General features: G+C 37.7%; 1 protein-coding gene across 1 annotated transcript in view; it reads right to left on the minus strand.

The window, feature by feature from the left end:
- The window catches only part of DST (dystonin), a 167307-nt gene that overhangs the window by 68844 nt on the left and 80183 nt on the right, over positions 1-18280 (minus strand). The window contains 11 exon segments of the mRNA XM_031062760.1: positions 4890-6364; positions 7295-7790; positions 8782-8981; positions 10594-10723; positions 12357-12592; positions 13387-13449; positions 15914-16040; positions 16285-16441; positions 16984-17150; positions 17334-17651; positions 17921-18129. Coding sequence (XP_030918620.1) covers positions 4890-6364; positions 7295-7790; positions 8782-8981; positions 10594-10723; positions 12357-12592; positions 13387-13449; positions 15914-16040; positions 16285-16441; positions 16984-17150; positions 17334-17651; positions 17921-18129 — 3578 coding nt within the window.

Below are 18280 nucleotides of genomic sequence, written 5' to 3' on the forward strand. Positions count from 1 at the left end.
GAGAAGCTCCGGGAAGGGCAGGAAGCGGCGCTTTAACCGCGCCCGCCATCGCCCCGTCTCATGGAGCAGTCATTTCAATGGAGGCTTCCTTTCCAAAGTTACACCGAAACTTTACCGCTGTTTTACTTAAAAAAAAAAAAAAATCCCCCAAGCTCGCCTAGCGTTTAGATTAGATGTTGGAATAGTCACACATTGCTCCACCTGACATGCAAAGTTCAGTCCAGTTTTGACTCTCTGCAGTCTGGTCACTGGCCCTGAGGCAGGAGTGCAGAGTAGTGTTGGCTGACAGGGCAGCCGCTCCTGAAGAATTCAGTTCCCACTGAAAGAAACATTGAAATATTTGGGGGAAAAAACCTAACTATATCTGAAAGATCTTCCCCCCCCCGCTTTTTCATTGGAGCCCTAAAGCAGCCTATCAGGACAAAGATTCCAGTTTTGGAAATTGACATCTTTTAAATACAGCTCGACACTTGGCACCTACACTTCTAGCTCATAATCAGGGAGGGGAAGGGTCGGGAGACTCACAGGTAACTTGCCAACACCACAGGAGGAGGTGCCATGACCGAGAAGCTCCACTCCAGTCGAAGCCAAACCCCAACGACCTGAGCTGCGAGCTGCTGGTGTCACAGCAGCCATCAGTTTTAGGGACAATTCAGATCTCACTTTAAGGACAGCATAAGGCACTTAGTGCTGAAACTTAACACAGGGCATTCACTACAATCAGCTTTAGCATTCTGCATTAAGCAGCAAGCAGGATACACTGTATGCAAGAAATACAAACATACCACACTTCATGTTTATTGATTTACTTAATAAACAGTCAGCTACATATCAAAACACTAAGGTCATGCAAAACAAATTCTCTCTTCCTGCTCTCTGGTGAGCAGCCATATACCATTTCGATTACGCCAAACAGATAATCACCTTTGGATTCTCTAGTAGAGAATATACTATAATGGTAAAGATGCAAAAAGAATTTTAGATACTTTTGATGAAAGGTCCTATCATCCATGGTTATTTTCACCCAAAACAACCAAAACCAGATAGATCCCTACTGAATTCAGAAAGTGCTGCATGACTTTTTAGGGGAAGTGTACAGCTGAAATTGGTCTGTATTTGTTCAACAGCAAAATTATTTTAACAGTTTAAAAATAGTTTACCATTTTTCACTGTTTCTGCTGAAGACTTTTGTATGACAGGTAAATCACTTTCAAAATGCAATTCTTAAAAAATTTTAATACTTGCTTATATTACCTTTGCTTTTCAATACAGACTGTAAGTGTAGTAAATCCCATGGAAGATTTTAGTATCTTATTCTAGGGGTTGTAAACAGCGCATGGGATGAGCAACACTTAGCTCAAAGAGAAACTTAAAGAGAAACTTCTGATTATGCCTTCAACATTATTTGCCTTCAAAGCAAAAGTCAGAGGACTGACACCCTCTACATAACAAACAGGACATGTAGATGTGGCATTTAGGGACATGGCTAACAGAGGTCTTTTCCAACCTAAACAATTCTGTGGTTCTATAACATAAGCCAATTAAAATCTTAGTTCAAGCTTATTGGCAGGAATACTCAGGCTACCTAAAAATTCCCATAAAGTCCAATTAGAAGGCAACCTCTAATGACTATATCTACTTTAAATCCAAAAATAAAAGCAAAAATCAAATGAACCACATACTCATGAAAACTGTAACAGTGACATGTTGGTTTTACTAAGAAGAATGACATTAAATTATTCAACTTTGAGTTCTTTCTCTATTTCAGAGAGAAACTAGCTGCAACCGCTTCTTGAACTGCAAACATTCTAGCACTGTGCAGCTACTCAAACCCAGAGTGTTTGGCTCAGTCCATTTGCACAATTCTTTTTTGTTTTGCTTTTGAAGAATAGTGGCAGACTCAGTGTACCTTAACAAACCTAATTTACTGAAATTTCCTTTCAGAACTAATCTACACATTGCATACAGACTTTGGGGTAGAAAGTGTCTTACAAAGCCAAGTTAATTAGTACTCTGTGTGTGTTTTATATTAATTGAGATAAATTCTTCATTTGATTATACTCTTCCTGAAGTAAAGTAAGAATCATCATTCTCCTTTGAAATTAACTGCTCTGAAATTTTCATTTATAGAAAGTAAATTTTATAACCGCATTGTAAATAAATATAGTTTAACACTGATGGCAACTACTTACAATTTAACACTGATGGCACCTACTTTCAATTTAATACTCTATACTGACTGGAATAAGCACATTACAAAGAATAAATGTAAATAAAACAAGTATGCATATGCATTTTAAATATATATACATAAAATACAAATCAAAGCCAGTTTATCTTTTAAAAAACACTATGTGTTTTAATGTCATGCCAAGAAGATGCACGCAGCTCTAACTCTTTGTACATAAAAATTGGTTAAACCACAAAAACCACCTCTGGCCCATTACACAAGATCCTTCCCTGAAGAGTGAAGATTTCATGTTAATAGATCTAACAAAGAACAACTCTTTTGCTTTACTCTTGAGGAACTGGGGTTGACTGTAGCTGACCACAGAAGCTAAAGACATAAGGAGCCAGACAGTGGTTTTGTGGCCACAGCCACACTTTCAGGTTGTGTGTGTTTGCGTACGTGCACAAACACGAGAGCAAACACAAACACACCACGAGTGGAGCAGGATCTGTGGGATCCAGTCTCCCTACAGTTTGCTGCCTCAGGTAGAACTGTTCTCTGGAAGGGCAAAGAGTATAAACACATAGATTACTTACTGCAATTTTGATATACTCCAGTAGCACTGACACCAAGTATTAGGACAATTGATCCCTATCCTCCTGCTATCAGTATCTCTTCACTAACTACATTCTCACTTAGTAAATTTCCCATTCTGGTCTCCCTATTTCTTTTCTTCAAAGGCTCATCACTCTGCTGTTTTATTTCTGCATTTGCTTCTCACTTATTTAAACAACCCCTTCACTTTTTCATCATTCTTCACCTCCTGTTTAATGGCATTGTGTTTTTAATCATAAGCAAAAGTATGGCCTAGAATAGTTGCTTCAAGCAAAACACATTTCTAAGCTTATAAATATCTCATATAAATACAATCCCAGAGTAGACTTCTGGATATAAACATGCTGCTATCACTGTTCTCCTTTATGTCTCGCCAGGGTTTTTTGGTTTTTGTCTCCTTACCACATAAGCCCTTGTATTACCAGAGATGCTGTCACCCCACTGGTCTGCACAGGTCTCTCATTCCCAAACTGCTCAGTTGCTGTGTTGGGTCCAATGCCCTGATGAACTACAACACTGGGACAACACACAGGGAATTGGATTTTCCTACCATCTGCTCATCAGCTTGTGACACCCCAGAAACATTTTTCATTATAATAAAACACATATTTGTACATATACAATTCATTGTCTAAAATATGTATTAACAAAGACCTGAAGCTGCTCCTAATGTTTGAAAATGTAAGAAACGTGGTGAAATCAGAGATCCCAAACTGGCTACAACTTAAGTCCTGTACAGTCAATGTAAGCAACAGCCTTCACAGCAGGAGCTGTTGCTATTTTCCAATATCCAAAGTGTTTTACTAACCATATACAAAGAAAAGCCATTTGTTTCTCTTTTAAATTGAGATAGACTGTTAGGATAGACTGGCATACAATTTTAATCCTCCCAGTCTAATGGAATCTCCTCATAATGTAACTATTTGTTCAAGATTTTTGTCTCTATTTATGCATTCTCAAAGATCACCAAAACTCACAGTAACTTCCATTAGGAACTCCCAGATGAAAGTTTTCTGGCTTAATTTTCCTTTCCAATATGGCTTAAACAAGCAAAATGCACCCTCTGTTGGCCAGCCATGTAATGACTCTTTTCCAAGGCCATCAAAGAGCAGGGCTTATCAAATCCTGCAATGAAGGTTTGGCTTTATCATCAAGTGTCAACTAATGTACAAGTCATACAAACATTTGAATCAATATTATATTGGAATGAAACCAAAGCTGTTCAGAATATTCAGTGCTACTATATGGCCACTAGGAGATTTATGATCTTTTTCAAATACTGCTTACATCTATAAATCGTTCTGATGAGCATTGGAAATTCATTTCTTGTAACCTAATCCAAGCAAATATCTGTATTTATTTCAGCAGCAAAGCTCAATTAACACTCACTATCACTGCAATGTATTTCTTTGAGCTGGACATGGATTGCTAGCTGGCAAATTAAAAAAGCTACACACAGAAGCTCTGGAATGCATTTTGGATAAGGATGTTACAGAAAAATCCCAATATCATACGGGGGTTATTTTGCCTGTTTTGTTTTTATTAGGATGTTTCTAGGTAAGGGTGGAATTCAGTGAGGTAAAACTGGCCAGTGTATCAAAACAGAAAATGGCAAAAGGTAACATCTTAAACCTAAATATGCTGAAAGCTATATCCACATGAAAAAAACCTAAACTGCTCAGATGAGCAAAGTGAATGTGGGCTGATGTGAATACTGGAGTCTAAAATTCACACCACTGTGAAGACGAAAGTTGGGTAATACATGGACATCAAATAGAGACAATATGCAGTTTCTCAAAAACAGAAAGGCAGATGGATTACAGAAGAGAACAAGATAGTGAAGAGAGGTGAAGAGGGAATTGGGGTGCAGGAACTGGGAGCTGAGATGTAAAATTCCCAATGTCTGCCAATCTGTAGCAAAGGAAATCTTCTCTAGAGCATAAGATCCCCATTTAAAACAGATAGAACGCATACAGGCAGAACATACTGCTGTGAAACAAGACTCTTCTAAGGTCTGCACTTAACCAGGCTCTTTCACTATAATGTTTAATAAAATGGTATTGTGGTAAAACACTTCATAATAGTAAGAAAGCAATCTTCCTACCTTGAATGTATCCAGCTGCTGATTAATAGCCTCTGTTTCCATTCCAACAGGACCTTGTGACTCTTCATGTTCTTCAGCTCTCCCAAGCAGAGTGGAAAATTCTTTTAGCTTAGTGTAAAACTCCTCAACACGGCAAATAGTACCCTCCACTTGATCTTCCCTGGCTTTTGCTCTGTCTTTTAGCTTGTTACACTGTTTATTTAGAGCTTCCAAGTCTCTCTTTATACCAACAAGATCAGGAGAAGCTTCAGCTTCTGTGGCCAGCATAATTTTACAGTTTTTATTAGCATTTTCATTATTGATTATAAGATCCTCCAACTTTTTCATGAAACATTTTATGTCCTCTCTCTGTGACTGCAGCACCTTGAGATCCCTCCCCACTGGAGCCATGCTATCAAGTTCATCATCGAACTCTGCAAACTGAGAGAACATCTCTCGGATGCTGTTTTGGAAGTGGCCAATTCCCTGAAGTTTGGTCTCTAGGAATGAGCACCTGTCCTCAACTTGCTGCTTCACTGCAGTGTATTCTTGCTCCAAAGATTCAGCTTGGAGTAAGAGGTCAGAAACACCTGCTGAATCAGAAGCTTCTACCACCAGGTCTTGGGCAAGCTTTTTTGCTAAATCAACGTGAGGCTTTAAAGCTTGCAAGGCTTTCTGCTGGGCCTGCATCATTGTCAGGTGTTTGTTACTGAATGACTGAGGTCCAAGTGAGTCATGAGCTTCCAGATGCTCTTTGGCACTTTTAAGCTGTCTTTCAGTTTCCCTGGATGAGTCCTGAAACTCTTTCAGTCTTTGTGCCATATTTTCCAAGCACTCTCTCTTCTTATGTAACTGTTCTGTAACCACTTTCACATTCTGATTCAGCACCTTAGTTTCTTCTTGAATTATTTCTTTATCTGTTTGACTTGCATTGAGCAAACTTTCAGCAGAATTATTTAATAGTTCCACCATCCCGTGGTGTTTATCCAGGTCCTTCTGCCATGCCCTTACCTGAACAATAGAATCCTCTATTTCAACAGGGTTTATGCCAACTTTCAATTCACACAGGTTGCTTTGGCACTTCTCTATCCATGGCTGCAGATTTTCTACATGCTGCTTATATTTGAGGGCTTTCTCCAGACAATCTGCTAATTTATCTTCCCTTTCTTTTACCTTTTTATTCATTTCATCCCAGTCATTCTTGAGTGTGGCAATTTGGGATTGTAACTCTGCTTTGTCATCTCCTTGAGTCTTCTGTAAGATACTTTCTCCTTCTGCAACAATTCTTTCATAGGAACTAATCTGATCAGTCATTGTCTTCTTAAAATCTTTCTGTTCTTCAATGAGTGATTGCAAGGCCTCAAGTTTGGCTGACACAGGACGAGCCTGGCTCAGCTCTTCTTTCTTTTTGCTTAGCCAGGCCGCAAAGTCTTTAGACATCTGCTGGAACTGATGAGAAGTGGTGTATGCTGACTGAAGCTGCTGAACATGGTTATCTACAAAGGAGAAGGCAGCACAGAGGTTCATTAGCAGAACCTGCTAGCATTCAGTAAAAAAAAATAACTAATATTGATTGTATTATGCATGATCATTAACTTTAAGAAAGCCAGTCTTTAGTATGTGGAGTTTGACTGGCAGACAATCAAGTTTCTTGCAAGGGGCAGACTCATTCCTGTAATACAGAAGGCAATAGGACATGAATCAAATGAGGTGAGCTTATCCAGTCTGTGTCTACATGGATCCCATTTGAGCAGGTTTTGGTGGTAAAAAACACACAATTGTGATTCATGGTGCTAGGCAGTGTAAGCACAGGGAATATTAAGTGGTATAACCCAGTAGTGTCTAACTCATGGCCTACAGGCAATACATCCTCCTTGGGAGATTCTTTGAAGTTTCTCATAACCAGAGGAAATTAAAAACCTAAAACTGAGGCTGCTAGGGAGAACAAAGTATGATATCACTTGTAATGTATTACTTGCTCAGTTCTGTTGTTCACAAGGTAAGGAAAGGCTGCAGACTACCAGCCCCTCTCTGTCACTGGCAGTTTTATACAAGTACCACTAAACCATTAACTAATGTTTGCCTAAAAATTATTACTTTGGTTTATACTCTGCCCCTATGAAGCTGGTAGCTCAATGAACAGCATCCTCTCTTGGCATTCTAATTCAGTGAAGATGCACCTGAAGGAAGACATGACAAAAGCAGCCCTTGTTATTTTACTCCAAGTTATCTCCTAAACCATTCACTAGAGATCCCAAGCATTGTTCTTACCTTTTCAAGGCATTGAGGTTGTTCAAAATTCTAATGTAAAACTGCTTGGGGGTTGGACTGGATGAAGAGCTGGTACCAGGCTCAGTTCACCTCTATTACAAACTTTTACCTCACTTTATGCCATAGTTACTGTTTTTCTTTAAATAAATACTAACCTGATTTTTGCTCGATGTCCTTAAATGATTTTAAGATACCCTCCAACTGTCTTGTAAGTTCTGCTTTCAAATACTCTTCACCAACCAGTGTTGACAGCTCTTCACAAAGAGCTTGTGCTGCATTTATATTCTTCATTTCCTGTTCTATTTCCTCCTTCATTTCTTTAGCAATTTCTAGCTGTTGTTTCACAGCATCAGGCTGTGTACTCACAGCCAGGCTGCTGCTGAGTTTATTATCCAAGGCACTTAGCTTATCAGAGAGACTTCTGAGTAAACTTTGATACTCTGTGCTTTTCACAATGGCTTGGTCAATTCGGTCACATCTCTTCTTCAGCTGGCTGGTTAGACTGTCCCACTTTTGTGCCACAGCTGCCAGTTGTTCTTTTACAATTTCATGTGAGGGTGGATGTTCACCAGGTCTCTCCAGAATCCCCTGCCCAGCCATAGTTAACTGCTCATATTGTGGCTTCCTGGTGTCAAACTCTTTGAGCAGAATCTAGGGGGAAAAAAAGAGAGAATTTTAAAAAGGATTTACTTCATGGGTAAAAAAGTGGTTCTGACAAAAAATCATGTAGAATTTGTCGTAGCTAAGCTCTATTATTGAGTGTATCCAAGTTTAAAAGCCAGTGAAATAAATGTGCCTTCTACATAAACTGTGTTATTTCCAAATATCTACATCAAAGAAACAGAAAAAAATGAAGTGAATTTACACATCATCTAATAGAAATTCAACCAGGAGATACAAGTAAACAATGAATTCTGTTAATAGTACAGTAATTAAGCAACCACACCAAGCAAAGTAAGGGCTGTTTAGTTTCAAGTAGCGTCTTCTTTCCTAGACAGTTTTGATATTTGTCTTAAGAAAGAACTTCAAAGAAGGTGTATTCTGACATAATATTGCAATGTTTTATTATAGAACAGAGACTATTTGGCTAATTCACAAAATGACTGAATGTGTAGTGTAAGACCTTTTAAGTTTATATCACTGGTTCTCAGTTGTTTTGGGTTTTTTTGACACTAAGTCACAGTGCTTGCAAAAGAAGGGACAAATGTAATGGTTTTACTTTACAGAACATTCCAAACCCTTTCTAAGTCAATTAGGTTGAACTTTTAAGGACTGTGAAGTGATACATGATAGTCTTATGCCATCTGTCTAGACTTTTGAAGCACTTATAAAACAATATTGAGTCATAGTATTTCACATAGTATTAGATCGTAGTTCATGTTTCAAATACTTTATTTTAAACAATACTGACATTGATCAGTCTCCTCAACATTTTTCTTTACCTTTTCTGATCTCTTTTCACTCTTATGATAATTTTTTCTTGTAATTACTGTAGTCAAGTATGATGTAGGCTGATACCTAAAGATAAACAAATCTAATGGCTTATACTAACCATGTTCTGCTCTAGATGCAAAATAGTACTTTGCTAATAGCAAAAAGGCAGAAGAAACTTAAATCAATAGTGTGTGTTGGCACTACTCACCTGAACCTGCTGCTTTTGTGTATTCAGCATATTAGGATCAATTGATAATGGTCCCAGCACACTGACCATTAGCTCCTTTTCTACAAGCCAGTGCTTTAGCTGAGCTTCTGCTGTCTGGAACTGGATCAGGTAATTGGAAGACTCCTCCAGTTTTTGTTGTCTCTCAGATGTAACTTGATTGAGCTCTTTCCATTTGGAATCTAACAAAGGTAATGTTAACACATTGCATGCATGTTCTAGCAGATGGATTGTGAGACAGCAGACTATATATGAAACATAAACAGAGCTCTCTCATAAGGCTTCATGCTGATTAACTCCAGATGCCTTATTGCAGTGACTCTGCAAATAACATCTTTTAAGTCAGACCCACATACACTTGGATGACAGTCAGCCACGCGTGGAATTTTTAGTGCAATGAATATTCCACATGTAATAAAATTATACTAGAATATTACTAAATGAAATACTCCCAAATTTAGGCTTTGGTCTCAAATGATATAGAAGGCAAAGGGTTCTACTCAGTTATAACTCAGGTGCCTGATTTAGACAGACAAATATCCCTGCTTATTCAGTAATAAAGCCTCATAAGTTTTCAAGGTTGATCAGAAGCATAAAATTAGGCTTCAACTCTGAACAGCCCTCTGAAAAAGCCTAACTCTTTCAAATGTCTGTATCATTCATCTAAAACCATTCATCTAAAAAATATAAACCAGGTACCTAATGATGGGTAATGAGAATATTCTGCATATAGGTATTTCAAAAGCACTGTGTGAACTTGGGTTCACACCTTGCCAGTCTGTGGTCTTTTCCACGATGGCAAGTGGCTTCCAGAGCAGCCTTTGAGTCTTAATCTTGTAACTTCCCCCTTCCTCTCTGTGATACTGTCAGTGCTTGCTCAGTCCGCTCTGGTATTTTGCTAACTCTCCCTGTCCCTGATTTTCACCCCTGTTTTTTACAGTTCCTTGTGCTGCTTCACAGTCCTCTGCTCATTCTGTTTGAATCCCCTTTCAACACTACTAAGGGTCTCTTGGAGACTTTACCTGCCCCTTAAAGTTTTCAGAGTTCCACTCTGAAACAAGCAGGACAGACTGGCAAAATTCTCAGCTTCAAAATTACTGTTGGTGTAGCAATGGAAATGCCTATCACTATGAAACAAGATTGACATACCATGCTATTGACCTATAATCAATTTAAAATATGACTAACATAAAAACAATTTTTAAAAGCTCATGACAATTAAGTGTTGTAATATCTCAAAATCTATTGACTAAGCAGGGTAATTTTCTTTATTTTCAGTGGCTTCTTAAAGCAACATTAATACAGTTTTTTAGCATTTTTTAGCAACATTTATACAGTTTTAGAAAACAGCAAAAAAAACACCAAACCCACAAAATGCCAAAAGCCACTAGTTCATGGGGAAAATACATGCAGAAGGGCACTACAAACAAATCAAATCATTTTCCACATGAAATTAGAATCACCTTAATCTGTTATATTTTGTAAAAAGAACAAAATATATATGTTTCTTGTAACTGGCCAGTCAAGTTTTAGCTGCACAATGTTTGAAAAAGATAAAGCCTCTCAAACAGGGAGTCAAGCTATAGCCTGTGCACTAATACAAATTCAAAGCCCATGGACATCACTGGAATTAAATGAGATCTACATGTTTGCAAATGGAGTTATTTCCACAGAATTTAAGAGGTAAGAGGAAACAAGGTATTAAAAATACTTGTTCTTGCTAATAAATTGAAAAACTCATAATAAAACAACTTCCAAATCAGTCTGAGCTATAATATAGCTTTATTGAAATACCTATTTTATCCAATGTTTGTCTCCACTTAGGTGCCTCAGGAGAGTTAGGGTTCTTCTCCAACAGCTCTGTAACTTTGTCCTTCAGTTCCTGCACTTTATTTGCACTTTGCTTTAATTCAGTTTCAAAAAGCTGAAAATTTAGGTGATAAAATAAATAAATAAATAAATAAATAAATAAATAAATAAATAAATAAATAAGAGACTAAAGAAGAATGGTAAATTTTGCAGTCCATAATACTGAGATGCAAAACATGAAGATTAAAAAAATATCTAGCCTACATATACTACTTTTTGGTATGAATCTCAAAACATGTTATAATGACATATGTTGCTAGTCATTTTTTTTGGAAGAGAGAACCTGACAGATATCAATTATATTAATAATTATTGCTTAATTTGAAAAAGTGACAGAACTAGAAGAATTCAGATAAGTAAGATTCACAAGGTCCCATCATATCCACAAATACTTGGAATCTATTTATGTACAGAATGCAATCTGACTGATGCAAACTACAGCTCACAGTAGAAATAACCCAGCTAGCTCTGACAGAAAGGGGTGTGGTGTGGCCTCATTTACCTCAGTAGAAGTCCTGCTATCACAAACAATTTAATGTAGATCTCCTAAACCCATAGTTTAAAGAGAATCAGAGTTTTAAGTGTAAACCTAACAGAAGAGAACCTGAGATCTCTAACTTGAGACACTCCAGCAAATCCTAATTAATGCTGTTCTTGCAGACAGAAGTGAATGTTTCTTATTAATTATCCAAAACCCACAAAAGTAAACACTGAACAAACTGTACTCGATTTAGAACTTCTAGTAAAAGGTCCAGTGCATCAGATGACTCTTGGCTGGGCACTCACTCAGTTTTCCAGCTATTTGTGAATACTTTTCTATTACTACACTGTGGGTTAGATGATCATGGTAGTTTTCTACATTCTCTGTTAAGAAAAAAGAGCTAGTTTTCTTTCACACTTAGTCTGAGTTTTATGACTGAATTTTATCCAACTCTGAGGAAGTTGGTAGCTGGTCAGGTTAATTTTTAAGGGTGACCCGCCAAATATAAAAGAAACTCAGTTAAATCTAATTCTGTCTTTGTTTATATACAATCACTAGCAAGAAAAGAATTTTCCCTATCCATTACATTTCCCTTTCTAGATGAACCTTACATGTGTAAATATTGTCCTTCATTGCTAGGGAAGCATATGTCTCCAATGCTGAAACAGGACAGAAGCTTACTGCTGAATCAGTGGTTTTCTCATATCAATTATAAAGGGGGAAGGAGGCAGTTGTGCAGCTATATAACTTAACAAGCATGACAGGGCTGCTGAAGAGAAACACTGCCTTGGAAGAGACATAAGCCACTGCAGCTGCAGAGACCAGGAGGTCTGTGGAGCATCAGTGAGCCAGCAGCTGCAGAAACAGCTTTTGGACACATACAGCCCTTCAGATATTAAAAGTAATCTATTATAAACCTCTAAATCACTGAGATTAAAAAAGTTCATTGCACAATCAGCACAGCCTCACCTTTTCAAACTGTCCACCAAAATTATTATTTTCTGACCTGCAAAACTCATTCTCCCTGACACAGTGTTCCTTTACTCCACTGACACAGTTTGCCAGATTTGCTCTAAGCCTGACTAATATGCTTAGTAGGAGCATTTAAATACTCTCTGTAACACTAAGCTAGACTGAGATATCAGTTATTTCATAGCATCTGCCTAATAACTACAAGAGAAAGTATTTGTTTGAAGGCACAAAGTACCTTATGTTGCTCAACTTGGGCTTTAACTGCTTCACTATCTGTTGGAGCAGCTTCCCAGTCTGATGCAGTTTTGTCCATTTTTTGCAACCAGTGCATCATTGAGGCCGATTCTTCCTGAATATTTTGCATTTTTGAAAGCATACTTTCTAGTTCTGAGATCTTTTCATTCAATAAAACTCCCAAATCTTCATAGCTGTGATTTACATTCGACATAGCTTGTTGAACAGTTGTCAGTTCTGTAAAAAGAGGTGCATAAAGACTGTGTTAGAAGTTACAAGCCCTTGAAACAATACTGAATGTAGTGAAACAGTACTGAACAGTGGCTAATAGTCCCCTAAATAAGAAGTCACTGAATATGTTAGAGTTATTTCCAATCCACTCTAAATGTGGCAACACTACATCTGAATGAGTTAATATAAGTTCCTATTTGCAAGAACTTCTTATTTCACAGAAATCATTATTTCAATACATACAAGTGCACAGACTTGTTTCAATCTTTCCACCCATTGCTGCTTTAGTACTTTAAGTAACAATTCCCTGACCAAAAGTTGAATATACTGGGCTAAAGTTCAGCTACTATAAAGTCCTTATATAAAAATTCCTTTTTTTTCTATAAAAGAGTCAGTCACAGTGATAGAAATGTATATAAAATGGGTGTATTTGTGTGTATACACATGTTGTGAATACTGATGGGTGTCAAAAGTTTCAATCTCCATTGAAAGATATTTCTCAAAAGTCATGTTTTATATTAAAATATCCATCCTTGTATATATATAAAAGTATATAATGATTCAGAAAACAAGGCCAGATTGGTTGGTCTTCAAAGACAATAGTAAGATAGGTATTGTTATAATTACTTATAATATCATGCCCTAGTCAATGTAATTGTCTTATGTGATGGTGATTTGAAATTTCAGTCTAATAATGACTGCTACAAGCAGATTTATGTACAGCATTTAAAAAATACTTCCACATTTAACAGTAATTGGCAAGCAACAATTCTTTATCACATGCTGAGATTTTTACTGACCTTTATTTTTCAAGAAATCCTGAGTTCCTGGAGCTCCTCCTTCACCATTTAAAATTGTGCCACCTGTGGATCAAAAGAGATGAAACCTCTTGCTTATCTGAGCCTTTTCCCACCATAACCCCAGCACTTCATTTCCTCTTCCAAACACTATGATCCAAAGCTGTCATTACAACCTGAAGAACGAAGCTCCAGCCAGTCAGGACCATAAGGGGCTGTCACCTAGAAGAGCAGTGCATAGAGGGTGGGGTGCACATATGCGTGGTGTATCAGCAGTCCTACTGCTCACAGTTCTGTACTAAACCACTGAGCAGGGCCAAAGCTCCATGCCCTGGCTGTGAGGCTATTCACATCCAGACTGCTGACAGCACTTCCTTCCTCTCCCCCAAAGGACCCTGTTCCCCACTGAGAACACAGTTTTACCCAGCTGGGATAGGTGTAGCCTGGGAGAGGACGAGCTGGCAAATGCTGTGCCTGGGGAGAGCCACTAAACATTAAACTGCAAAGAGGCCCAGAGTGCTTATTGCATACACCACAATCAAAGGCACTGCTTACCTAGGGCACCTTTACCCACCAGGGAAGGGGTTGAGATGCCATTCCTGGAGGTATTTTAAAAACATGCGCTGCCTGGGGACGTGGTTTGGTGCTGACTTGGCAGCGCTGGACCTCATGATCTTAAGGTCTTTTCCAATTTAAAAAGATTCTGGTTTATGTACATTGTAACTCTGCACAGAAAGTTGTCCAAACCAACTGGATTGATCCTTCCCTATCTTGTCATAAGCAAGACTGAAGCATGTGCTCCATGATAGGAATTGCAATGTGGCACTCTCATACCTGAAATCCTTACTCTGAGGCAGCCCTACTGATTAACCATAATATCAGAGCCTCTGAAACCAGAGCTAATGGGCTTTGTAAAATGGAGTCAGAGCAAAGAGCAGGGCCACGAGATCTCATGCAGAGACCTGCAGGGAGAATCACTTCCCACTCTCCTGCACACACGTATTCCCAGAAGAGCAATTAGCAGAGGAAGATTAATGGTTGCCTTGGAAAAGGCTGTGCACAGTACCAGCTGGACAGTGAGGACCACATTAGTGGCAGCTGGAGGATGGCAAGAGAAAACAAACCAGATAAGAGAAGTCACAGACCCCAGCCAGAGTCCTGTAGATCTTCACACTCTTTTAGCTGGACTCTGGTATTTATAACTGCAATAAAGTGATACGCAGTACAGCTCTTGTCAAGGAGGGCAAATGTTTTGGTCTGGAGGATTATAGCTGCTCTTATATGATAGCTATTTAACTTTTCTATCTGGATGCATATGAGTAGAAAAGAGGCAGAGGAATGAGCCCAAATAGATCATAGAAGATTCCAAAATGTTCTTTGAAGGATTTTTATTTAAAGTTTAAGAAAACCCAACAAAAACAACAGAACAAAAAAACCAAAATAACCCCAACAAACAAAACAAAACAAAACCAAACCAGAAGCAGCTGTAACAAAGAGATATAAGAAAGAAAGTGTTCTACTTTTGCCCAATAGATATCCTCTGTCAGTCCCCAACCTCCCAGTCATTTACAGATGATCAATGAAGGCCAACACACTTGAATTTATATCCAGGCCTAGTCAGTTCAAGAACTGACTGAAAATGTGCTTATTGCCATTAAAACGCCCCAATGTCCTTGAACTATGTCTGGAATGATACTTGGCAGAATTACTGGTTTCTGTAAAACAAATTAATATTTAGCACTAGAGTAAAAAAAAAAATCATGTCAATAGACATGGTATCTTTAAATTATGATTGCCAGTAGATAGAATTTAGCTGAAGGTCTAGACAAAAAAATACATTTTGGCCTAGAAAATCATGCTGAGATACAAAATTGTTTCTCTTCTGTGCTTTTGTTTCAACTAAAACAGAGACTAATACTAAGTATGATATTATGTTAGGATGAGTACATTTAACTAGGCTCATTTTTTATATAAACTATCTCCTCATTATCCTTCTAACAAAAACTCCACGACTCTGCAAACCTTTCTGTGTTTGCTTGGTGTCACAGAATAGCCTTTTGGCCATTAAATAGGCATCTCTGTGCAGGTACATCAGAGTTTGCAAAGAAAGGTTTGTATTTCTCCTGCTTGCAGACTTAATGGATATGTGAAGCACCCAACACTGATCAGAAAAAGTCTTCTCATTCTCTGAAGCTTTCTGGGATGAGGCGAAGGCAACTGGGAAACTGTCATTTTATTCCCTATCTGGGAAGTAAATAACAACTCTAGCGCATGTTAAACTTTTACATCAGCACATTTTAACATTATTTTGGCAGAGTAAAACAATGAGAATGTGTGCTGAATTACTACAGTAGCTAGACAGTTTAAATAGAAATAGCAAACAAAGGTCAGAAGAGACATGGCTAAGTGTTTTCTCACAAGCCATAATATTCAGAATGCTAATCCAAGGGTGAAACAATATTAATTTTTGTCTTGAAGGTTTTTAAAATTCTTGGAATGTGTAGGCTTACCTGGTCATACAAAACCGTACCTGATTTGGCAACTGCTCTCAGTTTTGCAGGAGAAGTCACAGCAGTGATTAAGTTACACAGCAAGGTTCCTCTGCTATTCATTTTCTGCAGTTCAGGTGCCTTTAATGTCCATTCATCTTTTAAATTCTGGTTAAGAAAGACAGTAATATGTTCATTACAAAACTGACTTCAAATTTAAGAAAATTAGTGTACAGAAAGGAACAACTTTGCTGCTTGGGAATCTGTTGCAAACTTACAAAAGCAAATGGGAATGTAAATGCAGACCCCTAGTCCCAATTACTGTGACTGCTTACACCTTAAACCTGTATTTCAATATTAGTAATAGGTGCCTTATTTCCCTCAGCCAGATTTCACTTCTGCAGAGGCTTACCAATGTATCTTCCAAAGGTTTCTTTAACTCCTCTGTATTCAGAGAGGGCCGTGCTGCTGGAATTCGTTCTGTCGTCTCTTTTATCCATTTCTTTAATGATTCTACAAGGAACTCAAAAGCATCCATTTGTTTCTGACAAGATGATACATCCTCTTCCCTAGACAATTAAAGACAAAGAAATGATAGCATTCCTTCTAAGAATTAAACCAACAAATATTATTAATCTGATATTACTATTCCTAAATTCAAAGTGTCAAAAAGCTAATTTTATGGATATAAGCAGAATGTGCGGAACCTAGTCTTACGGCAAAGGTAACTTCTATGAAATCTCTAACAACTTCTCCAGTTTCGCTTTGCAGCCTGATGCCAAATAGTAGTCTAAAGCAATATACACAAGCAGCATTTTATGCTCCATCACAGAAGGGAGAAGTAGGGTTTTCTTAAAATTACCAACAGTCCTGTGAATGTCACAACATTTGAAAAATTACATATCTTATGGCACTTTTTTAGAGCTCTTGGGCCAGACAGACTAACTACAGATGCATTTTCAAAGAGAATATTTTCCTTCCAAGAAAAAAATCCCTTATTTACTCTGGTCAATTGCAATACCTTCAGATTGCATACAAAAGGATAGCAGTAATCACAGCATTCATACTGTGTTATTAGCCAAAATGGAAACACTTTGATTATCCAACTTACTTTTCTTTTATTGTCTCCTCTACCTCTTTGAATTTCTTTGACAAAGCATTTACTTTTTCTGATACCAGCGCTTTATCCCCAGGAAGAGCATGGAATGAAAGTTCTTCAAGGAGCTGCTTCAAAACTTCCAGATCCTTCTTGTGTTGTGCCAATTCTATACTAGCTTCCTGCAAAATAGGATTACATTCTTCATATTAGACTTTACCATCATTCGTTCAAAGTTAAACTCTTGATTTTAGCGAACCAACCAATGCTGGAAAAAAACTCAAAACATACCTTGTTTCTTATTCAATCACTTAGATGAGTTAGACCAAGAACCCACAACATATACAAATTGAACGCTAGAGTACCTGCATGTATTGAGACACTTCACTGACATCCTTTCTTGGTGCCTCTGTCTCACTTAGAGCCCGGTTTTTCTCATCTAAAAATGATTGAAGTTTTGTTGAAAGACCTTCAAATAACTCCACTTTAGTCTTCAATTCTTCCATTTTCATAAGCTTCTCTCTATGCTTGTTACTTGCTTCAGAAAACCGTCCTGCAAGCTCACTCATTTTAGCTTGCAGTGTGGATGCAGTGGATGGATCTGCTGTTTCCATGAACTTCTTCACTTTTTCATTCATAGTGTTTATACTGCTTTGGCGACCTGCAATGTCTTGTTCTAGCATCTGAAACATACAAGAACTACTTTGTATTACTTGCAACTAAATTTTAACAAGTGAAATTCATCTACTATACAAGAAATAAACCACTACAGCTAGACCATTCGTATAACTATTTCAGCTACAAAAATCCTTATGAGCAGTTTCAATTCATACAACACTCCTCTTTAGTAAGTATTTTTAATCCATAAAAGGTGCCAACCCAAGATTTTAATTCTTTCTTTAAATCTGAACTATCAAACAACTGTTTATTTTTTTCAAAGAATGCTACTTACAATGCTTTTACTAATAATGTCCTGAATAGCAGCAGAATTCAAAGGCACTTGATCTTGTTCTTTAAGGCTCTTTTCAACTCCTTCCATCCAATCAAGCATTTCATCCAAACCATCCTGCACACTTAGGGATCGTGTCAGAGTTACTTGAAGCTTCTCATTCCTCTCATTCACAGATTTGGATAAATTGTCATATCTTTCCACGATATGATCTGATAAAGAGAAGATATATTTCAATTTATTCTTCTAGCCAAATTAAGCTTTTAGCTTACTTCACCAGCACTCGCCAATTGAGTCAAAAATTCCTATGTTAGAATGAAGAAAAAAAAGCCAGCTTTAGTCAGTAAAAACTTGGAAGCAAAG

Source organism: Geospiza fortis, unplaced genomic scaffold (genome assembly GCF_000277835.1).
Source record: "Geospiza fortis unplaced genomic scaffold, GeoFor_1.0 scaffold603, whole genome shotgun sequence".
Lineage (NCBI taxonomy): Eukaryota > Metazoa > Chordata > Aves > Passeriformes > Thraupidae > Geospiza > Geospiza fortis.